Genomic DNA, 9,856 nt, shown 5'->3' with positions numbered 1-9,856 from the left:
GATAAGGAGGCAGAAGGGCCTTCGTGGTCACCCGCTTACCTGTCTTGACCAAAAACTGACTCTTGCCCTTTGCACCCGACTAGACCCAGCCTCACGGGCTCCGTGCTAGCCTCTGGTTGTCTGGTCGTGCTGAGGCCTGGGAGCTGCCTGGGGATTTGGAGGCGATCTCTTTGTGATAGACCCCTCACGTCCTGTCCTGTCCCCCTGCTTTTCTTCCGACGTGACGAGTGCCTTGCTGTCAGTTTTACCGGTTAAGAAAGTTGATTTTCTTCTTCTGACCTGTTACCTTGCCCGTTGAGGCAAGAGAAGTGTTTAGGAGGGCAGCCTTCAGAAAGAGCAGTGTCTGGATTCATTACCGCTATTACCTTGACCTTGGGGCTGACGTGAGCAAACGTAACAGTAAACTTCCGTGTGCGCAGCCTTCATTCTAGATTGCTTTTCTAGCCTCCAGCCTCCGTCTCTATTTGATCTGCATATCTCTTGCATACTAAAAAGGAAAAGCTTTGCCTGTCATGTTGTATAATTTCACTGGTGGCACCTCAGTAATTTAGAGTTATTGTACGGCTTACTATAAAAAAGTTAAGTAGAATGATGATATTCCTTTTCGTTTGTGTGTGTTTTTAAAGGTTCCACTGTTCCTAAGGCTTATGGTGCGTCAAAGACATTTGGAAAAGCTGGAGGTCCCAGCCTGTCCAGCACTTCCGCGGGAACACAGGCCAAAGTGGTGCCCATTGCCAGCCTTACCCCTTACCAGTCCAAGTGAGTTGTTGCATAGGATAAGTTCCAGGTGTACGTATAAAATAGAGAAGTCACTATGGACTCTTGAGTTTATTCATGTGTGATCCTCAGGGTCACCTCCAAATAGAATGAGTTTACTCTTTTTCTTTTTCTCTTTTTTTTTTTTGAGACAGTCTCTCTTCTTCCCCCAGGCTGGAGTGAGTGCAGTGGTGCAATCTCAGCTCACTATAACCCCCACCTGCTGGGATCAAGTGGTCCTCCTGCCTCAGCCTCCTGAGTAGCTGGATTACAGGTGCCCACCACCATGCCCAGCTAATTTTTTTGTATTTTAGTAGAGACAGGATTTCATCATCTTGGCCAGGCTGGTCTTGAACTCCTGACCTCATGATCCACCCGCCTCAGCCTCCCAAAGTGCTGGGATGACAGGTGTGAGCCACCGCGCCTGGCCTGGGTTTACTCTCTTTGTTTCATGAGGAGGAGACGGGTACAGATTGTGGTAACCCTTTAACTCTCTTACTGGAAAGTAGAGCAAAAATAGCAATCTACCATGGCCTGTGGGGTTTCATTCAATTTGAAAGAATTTCAAATTAAAAATATTGAAATTTGAAATGAAAAATTATCAATTTAATCAGTTGATAGTCTTATGAGTAAAAATAAATGTATCTGAAGGCCTTTCATCTTCTATAAACAGGTGACTTCGCCTTTGGTTTAGTTGGCTAAAATAATCTGCACTATTTGTAGTAACCACATTAACATACCCCGAACGTATATTTCTTTCATATGACTTTTTTACACTAAAAATTAATTTTAAGCTGGGCACTTTGGGGGGCCGAGGTGGGCGGATCAACCGAGTTTGGGAGTTCGAGACCAGCCTGGCCAACACAGCGAAACCCCGTCTCTACTAAAAATACAGAAATTAGCCAGGTGTGGTGGTGCACACCTTGTAATCCCAGCTACTCGGGAGGCTGAGGCAGAAGACTCGCTTGAACCCAGGAGATATACGTTGTGGTGAGCTGACATTGCGCCACTGCACTCCACCCTGGGCGACAGTGAGACTCCTTCTCAATAAATAAACAAAATAATTTGCATAGTTAAAAATTAGAGTTCTTTTTTTCAGAATTCTTTCAGATATGTTTCTATTCCTCAATACTTTGTAATGTAGGAAACAGATTCCTCCCTGTGAAATGAGGTGCCTATGTGCCTGGTTCAGGTGTTCAGGAGGGCACCGGAAGTGGGGCTCAGATTTTTGGCCTCCTCTCCTCAGCGCCTCTCTGTAAGGTCCTGCTGCCGCAGTGTGTTTCCCGGATGGCCCGCCGACGTGATGTATTTATCTTCCACGTGTGTGAGAAATGAGACAGAAGTTTGACACCAGTTATATCAGTTCCCATAATTGAAAACTCTGGTAAAATATAATTGCCGGTGTTACTGTATTTTCTAGCTTAGAACCTTTCATTAACGGGATATTGCTGCCTTGGAGATGCTTTTTGGAGAAGGGAGAGAGTTTATAAATTTACTTGTTTGACAGGAGAATGAGTTAGTGTTAAATCACCTTGCATGTTTTACTATTTGCTTATTCTGTAAACTGTCAAACCCATGTGTCATCTTTGGGTTTTAATTAGCTGGATTAAAATACAGGTTGGAAAATGGAATCTGTGTAAGATGAGAAAGGCTGTAGGAAGATGATTTCTCACTTGATCTTTTCCAAGTAAGACCCCAAACACTAATATAATGGATTTGGTTTTTAGGTGGACGATTTGTGCTCGTGTCACCAACAAAAGTCAGATCCGTACCTGGAGCAACTCCCGAGGGGAAGGGAAGCTGTTCTCTCTAGAGCTAGTTGATGAAAGTGTGAGTATTTGCCAAGCAGGGAAGTGAGAGTCGTGGACTCTGAGAAACAAAAGCCTCAGCTCTGTGGGCCGAAGGGGCGAAGAAGAACAGTAGGCCAGAGAGAAGCGCGACTGTTTTGTGCTTCTCCCTCTGACCTGGTCCTTTGATGCTGTCTGGAGTGGAGGGTTAAAGGTCATAAATAAATCTTTGATCTTAAATGACAGTGTTTGTAGCAGTAGAAAGTAGTTTTCTAAATGTGTAAGTAGCCCCTTGGGCAGGAGAAACTGGAGACAGTCTGATTTGCTGGCAGGCTCCGTCGAGGCCCTGGGAGGTGATACCTGCTGATGGGCAGAGTGGAGCTTCCGTCATAGCAGAAGGCACACAGTTGTGACCTTGAAACGGGAGTGGTTTTGTGGGAAATGGGTTCTGACTGTGCAGATTCTCTTACTTGCTTTATTTAAACTAAACAAAACCATGACAATGAGATAGAATTCTTATGCCATAGAATCATGACAGTCTTGATAGCTGTTAATCTGTCCCTTTCAGGAGTTTTAGACCAGCCTGTCCAACATAGTGAAACTCCATCTGTACTAAAAATGCAAAAACTGTCTGGGCGTGCTGGCTCCTGCCTGTAATCCCAACACTTTGGGAGGCCGAGGCGGGCAGATTACTTGGGGTCAGGAGGTCGAGACCAGCCTGGTCAACATAGTGAAACCCCATCTGTACTAAAAATATAAAAATTAGCTGGGCTTTGTGGCGCATGCCTGTAGTCCCAGCTACCTGGGAGGCTGAGGTAGAAGAATCACTTGAATCCAGGAGGCAGAGGTTGCAGCAAGCTGAGATTGCACCACCGCACTCCAAGCTGGGCAACAGAGCAAGACTCCATCTCAAAAAAAAATAGAAATAATAATATAATGATTTCTAAAATGTACTTGCAGCGTTCCTTTCAAAGTGCCACATATTTCCTGTTTGTTCAAACTCCCAAAGGCGGAGGAAAAAAATAGATTTTTTGGGGGTGGGGGGAATGATGGTATAACACCCAGAATGTTTGACTGTGTGGTGGCAGAATCAATATTAGAACCTATTATTATTATTTTTTTTAATGAATTACTGCTCTAATGTATGATGGTTGGCTACAATTTCAGCCATTTAAGTTTCTTGTCCACCTGTAGCATTTTGGCTGACAGAAAAGCAAAAGTGAAAATCAGATCACAAGCAACTTGAAACCATGACTTATTGTGACATTTGTGGCAGTGGCTCCCGAGCATGGAGTGTTTGTCACTGAGAAGGCACCGGGGGAAGTGGGAGTCATCTTGGCAGCACCGTGCTGTGGGCTCCGGTTGTGTTGCTCAGTGGTCAGCGTGGTTTAGTTTTTATTGACAGAATACTCCGCTCAACATTGGCCTTTCGTTCAGTTCTCAGTGTCTCACTGAGGTTAATGCAGCATTATTATGGGACCAGCAATTGAAATTCTCATTTTTCAGTGGGCTAATGACTTGAATGTGTGACAAAAAAATGCAGGTTTCTGGGGTGTCTGGAGCCTTCTCTGGGTCCCCTTTGTGCCTCACTGCTCTAAAGATGTCATTTTGATGCTGAGGTGGCCTGTGTTTCACTGGTCAGGCGTGAACTTGAATCCCACAGTCCTAACTGCTCTCACGTGCTTCCACAGGGTGAAATCAGAGCTACAGCTTTCAATGAGCAAGTGGACAAGTTCTTTCCCCTCATTGAAGTGAACAAGGTATGGTAGTGTTGGCTTTGGGGCCGACACTCACTGAGGATGAGAGGACTCTGGTCCAGTGGAGGGTTGTGTGGTGGCAAACCGGGGTTTCTTGTCCAATTTGATGACAGTCTCAAGTTCTGTGGCTTGGCCTCCTTTGCAGGTATATTATTTCTCAAAAGGCACCCTGAAGATTGCTAACAAACAATTCACAGCTGTTAAAAATGACTATGAGATGACCTTTAATAATGAGACTTCTGTCATGCCCTGTGAAGATGATCGTCACTTGCCTACCGTTCAGTTTGATTTCACAGGGATTGATAACCTAGAGAACAAGTCTAAAGACTCACTTGTTGGTAAGTTGGTGCATGGGAAGGAACAGCAGTGATGAGTGGTTTTCTGTGCAGCGTAGGGGGACGGTGTCCCTGTGCAGCGTAGGGGGGCGGTGTCCTGTGCAGCGTGGGGGGGCGGTGTTCCTATGCCGTGTCCTGTGTGGTGTCCAGGACAGTGTCAGACCCCAGTGCCTGCCATTAACTCTCCGATCCCATTCAGCGGGAGCCCTGACGGTCTTCTGCTAACGCATTGTGCGTGTGTTTCAGACATAATTGGGATCTGCAAGAGCTATGAAGATGCCACTAAAATCACAGTGAGGTCTAACAACAGAGAGGTTGCTAAGAGGAATATCTACTTGATGGACACATCGGGGAAGGTGGTGACTGCTACGCTGTGGGGGGAAGATGTAAGTGTGAGGGTGGGGCCGTCAGCGGGCACAGGAGGAGCTCCTGGGCCAGCGGGCGGTCTTGTCCTATGAGTTGGGGGCTTTGGCCGTGTAGATGGGAAGGGCTGTGCTATCTGGCAAATATTTGAAGTCCTTTATCTTCTGTGAGATTTGCTGTGATTCAAGCTTTATAGAGGCAAGCACTGTTCCCCCTAACTCTGGGAAAGTAGTGCTAGTTTGATGTGTCTCTGAGAAGATCCTTACGTGTGACGTCTGTCTTGTATAGATTCCATGTACATTGATTACATTCACTCACTATCCACTGTTTGCCCTGTTTTCTATGAAAACCTTCTGTGTTCTTCCTGCTAGTGACACTTGTGTATGTCTGGTGTTTCTTCTACAGGCTGATAAATTTGATGGTTCCAGACAGCCCGTGCTGGCTATCAAAGGAGCCAGAGTCTCTGATTTTGGTGGACGGAGCCTCTCCGTGCTGTCTTCCAGCACAATCATCGTCAATCCTGACATCCCAGAGGCCTATAAGCTTCGTGGATGGTAGGTTTCGTGGGGCGAAACAAAGGGCTGTTTGAGGCTGGGTTTGAGGAGAGCTGGTTGCCGTGTGTGAGCCTCCGCCAAGCAGAAGCCTTCCTTAGGGAAGTGAGTGGTGCACTCGTTTCTTGGAGGCGTTTTGTCTTCTGAGGGGATGGCTTTAAAACCCTTTAGCTGACAAACCTGGAATCCCATGACAAACCAGAGAGTCCCAGGAGGCGACGAGAATGTGGTGCTGCCTGCTGACCTCGGTCCTGCCGCGGAGTGCCCGGCAGCCTTCAGCGGCAGGTGCGGAGGCGTCTTTCTTTCCAGGGTTCAGGCTGCGGGCCTCTGTGGCGTGGGGGGAGCATGTGCTTTCTTTTTCTGTCGAGCCTCTGGTGCCGATCTCATCTTCCAGTGTGTATTCACTGGACTCTGATAAAGTGTGGTGAGAACAATGGGCTTTTTGTTAGGATTAGATTGTTATTCCCATAGCACTCAGGGGATGAGGAGAGGCTGTTAAAATCTCCTCACTGTCTCTAGCCTTTTAGGACATTAAAACTCGGTCTTAAAAGAGTACTTGAAACCGAAACACAGAATGCAAGGATTGATGTGGTCAGGAAGGCGCTTTCACTAGCCCGGCTGGAATAAGTCCTGTAGCTCTAGTCACGGGGCAGCGTGTCGGTTTCCAGCTGTGTCTTAGGATTTAAGCAGCTACAGAAAGAGCTCATTTTACATGCTCCTCCTCTGCATTGAGTCATGTGAACCAGTGGCACTGGTGTTTGCCCAGTTTCATGAAGCATGTTCTGGAATGTTCATGTCACATAAGCCACCCTCGTGAGCACGGTCCACACATCTCTACTAAACTGCTGTGGTAGCTGGCATTGCAGAAGGCGGGGCCCAGTCTGACCAGAAATAGCTGCAGATTGCTTTGTTCTTACTGCTTGATTTCCTTTCAGGCTCTGGAGCTCGGCCCCAGGTTAATTGCATTCCCACATGAAGGTCTTCATATTTTACTTGTCAATAACCATGATCCCAGTCAACATAAGGAGCACGGCTGTCCGCAGAATCAAATAACCTGGCACTGATCAAAGGACTTCTCAGTGCGCACACTCTACGTGGACAGGGATTAGAGGTGTTTAGATCTTGGCTGTGACCGTGCAGGATTTTGATCGGGGTCGCCTGTCTCCTTGCTCTGTTGACTCCTGATGAGTGGTCTTCGGTGGCAGTTGTTCCTTGGAGTCTTTGAAACCGTAAACTGGTGTAGCTAGTGGTGGTGAAACAGACGTGCGGCCCTTGCTGTGCCCTGTGGGGGATTTAGGCGCTTACCTGACAGGAGAAGGCGGCTGTCCGCAGCGTAGGATGACATCCATTCTTGAGATGGTCTCTTCGTGAGAAACCGGTTCTTCGTGCGGCGAGCTCCTAGTTACGCACCTTTGGCGGGTGCTTGGCCTGCCTCTAGTCTCAGGCTGCCTCCTCTCTGTGCCGCTGTGTTCCTGAGCCGCTTTCTCCTTGGCCTCGTTTCCTTCATATCAGTTGTTACGTGATCAAGAAGCACCATCAATTTTAATAATTAATACAAATTAATTTAATCTCCATATGGGCAAAAGTAAATCTATAAGACAAAGGATAATGCCTTCTGATAAATTGCTCTGGGTTATAAAATCTTTTGGGCCAGCCTCAGTGGCTCATGCCTGTAATCCCAGCACTTTGGGAGGCCAAGGTGAGCAATTGCTTGAGGCCAGGAGTTCAAGACAACCCTGGCCAACATGGTGAAACCTCATCTCTACAAAAAATACAAAAATCAGCCGGGCGTGGTGGTGTGTGCCTGTAGTCCCAGCTACTTGGGAGGCTGAGGCACGAGAATGGCTTGCCAGGAGGTGGAGGTTGCAGTGGGCCAAGTCGGTGCCAGTGCACTTCATCCTGAGTGACACAGCAAGACTGTCTCAAAAACAACAAAATCACCACTTTTGGCCTCTGTATCGGGCATGGGAAGCCTTTTATGGAAACCTTTTTTGCTAGGCTATCGCAGTATACAGTATTGACTGTCCCTTTCCGTACTGATACATTCGGTGGTGATCAAAACGCAGCTGCCTGCTGCGAATGAGCATTAGTAGCCCAAAGGACTACACCAGCCAGCTACTTTATAGCTTACTGGTTGTTGACTTTCCCAGATTCTGATTTTAGGCCTGGGGTGGTCCGGCTAATTGAAGAAAAGATTCCTTGGTACTTTGGCACTGATTCCCTTCACCACTGGGGGGCATCAAAGCAACTGAGATTAGAAGAAAGGTCATTCAGTTTCTTCAGCTCACTTTGGGCCGGGAGCACTGCCGCACCCCTGTAATCCCAGCACTTTGGGAGGCCGAGGGAGGAGGATTGCCTGAGTCCAAGAGTTTGAGACCTGCCTGATCAACATAGCAAGACCCTATCTCTTAAAAAAAAAGAATTTTTTTAATGGGCCTGGGCATGGTGGCATGTACCTGTAGTCCCAGCTACTTAGTGGGGCTGAGATGGGAGGATCACTTGAGCTCAGGAGGTCACAGCCGCCGTGAGCCATGATTGCATCATTGCACTCCAGCTTGGGTGACAGAGTGAATCTGTCACAGATTGTTTTTTTTAATTTAAAAATGTAAAAAAGCATATAATTCCGAAGATACTAAGTTCAGCCAATATGACCGTGTGCTATGTGAAAGTTGGATGGGTGGTGGGAAACCTGTGCCTGGCGTGCAGAAACAGGTCACGTGTCGAGAAGCGTATCAAGTGCTCGTCATCGTTCTTTGTTCATGTTTTCAGGTTTGACTCAGAAGGACAAGCCTTAGATGGCGTTTCCATCTCTGACCTAAAGAGCGGTGGACTTGGAGGGAGTAACACCAACTGGAAAACCTTGTATGAGGTCAAATCAGAGAACCTGGGCCAAGGCGACAAGGTAGCCAGCACCCCTGACCTTTTCCACAAAGCCTGGGAAGGGTACAGAAGGGTGCATTGAGAAACTCGGGTGCTGACAGCAGCTGTTGGAGCTGTACCTGGGGCTGTGACCTGGGCATGCCATGGGGGCTGAGAATCACGGCCAGTGTGAAGTAGCCAGGTGTGCTCATGGGAGTGTGTTTTAACCCTCGGGGGACGTGAGGCAGGAAAGTGTGAAGAACTCTTAGACTAAGAGTTGATTCCCAGAGGGAGCTTGACGAGGGAGTGACAGTCGGCTTTGTGGTGTAATATTAACTGCCTTCGGGTCCATGTTTCTTTTCTGTGATCGTTCCTGCAAATTAAAGTGCCCACATATCAGAAAGATGTTTTTTGAGATGAGCATTCGTCTGGCTCAGTGTCTGACATTACGCAGTTTCACGGGTGCTGCCCCTGACTAGAATACAGCATATTGACCTCTCCTAGGCTGAGGGTTGCCTGCACTCCCTGAAAGGATGGGCCCTGATATTTGACTTTTAGTTGCAGCTTTCCTTTCTGTGTTTGTATTTAATGATCCTCCTCCTATCTTGATCTAAACCTGTATTCTGCCAGCAGTTCAATATTTAAATCATTTGTTTCTCCTTTATGCCCCCTAAAATAGCAATCCCTGCTCTTGTACTTTCATAACACACAGTGTAGGTTTCATACCTGCTGCCTTGTTTTCAGTGTATACCCGGATCCATCACTGTCAGCAGCAGCAGCTCTTACAGTGCTGTTACAGACCATCTCGAGAATTGAACACTGGATGGTCCGCGTTGTCCCGTCACGGGAACACCCACTCTCAGTTCTTTGTAATCCCAGCTACTCCAGAGGCAGGGGCAAGTGGATTGCCTGAGCCCAGGCAGTCAACTGAGCAACATGGGAGACCCCTTCTCTTAAAAAAAAGCAAAAACTTTATTGCTAAAAAATGCTAACAGTCATCTGAACCTTCAGTAAGTCATAATCGTCTTGCTGGTGGAGGGTTTTGTTTCAATGTTGATCACGGTGATGGTTGCTGAACACTGGGTTGTCTTTGGCAGTTTCTTAAGACAGCAGTGAAATTTGCCACCCTGGGTGCTCTCCTTTCACAGACGATTTCTCCATAGGATGCGACGCTCTTGGACAGCATTCTGCCCACAATAGAACTTTTTTAAAAATTGCAGTCTGTCCCTCTCAAGTCCTGTCACTGCTGTATCAACTAAACTTATTTGATATTCTAAATCCTTTGTTGTCATTTCAACAGTTGTCACAGCATCCTCACCAGGAGGAGATTTCCTCTCAAGAAACCACTTTCGGCCGGGCGCGGTGGCTCACGCCTGTAATCCCAGCACTTTGGGAGGCCGAGGCGGGTGGATCACGAGGTCAAGAGATTGAGACCATCCTGGTCAACA

The 9,856-nt window shown here is 47.3% G+C and overlaps 1 protein-coding gene across 3 annotated transcripts in view; it reads left to right on the top strand.

Moving 5' to 3' along the window:
- Nucleotides 1-9,856, top strand: part of RPA1 (replication protein A1) — a 66,695-nt gene that overhangs the window by 41,220 nt on the left and 15,619 nt on the right. For all 3 annotated transcript variants that reach the window (XM_017541650.2, XM_017541651.2, XM_037743161.1), the window contains 7 exons: nucleotides 627-759; nucleotides 2,484-2,586; nucleotides 4,235-4,303; nucleotides 4,446-4,638; nucleotides 4,882-5,021; nucleotides 5,404-5,552; nucleotides 8,319-8,451. In XM_017541650.2, coding sequence (XP_017397139.1) covers nucleotides 627-759; nucleotides 2,484-2,586; nucleotides 4,235-4,303; nucleotides 4,446-4,638; nucleotides 4,882-5,021; nucleotides 5,404-5,552; nucleotides 8,319-8,451 — 920 coding nt within the window. The remainder of the gene's footprint in view (nucleotides 1-626; nucleotides 760-2,483; nucleotides 2,587-4,234; nucleotides 4,304-4,445; nucleotides 4,639-4,881; nucleotides 5,022-5,403; nucleotides 5,553-8,318; nucleotides 8,452-9,856) is intronic.

The sequence above is a fragment of the Cebus imitator genome, unplaced genomic scaffold, assembly GCF_001604975.1.
Source record: "Cebus imitator isolate Cc_AM_T3 unplaced genomic scaffold, Cebus_imitator-1.0 Scaffold136, whole genome shotgun sequence".
NCBI lineage: Eukaryota > Metazoa > Chordata > Mammalia > Primates > Cebidae > Cebus > Cebus imitator.
The sequence above is the reverse complement of the archived record's forward strand: the minus strand, read 5'-3'. Positions and strand labels throughout refer to the sequence as shown.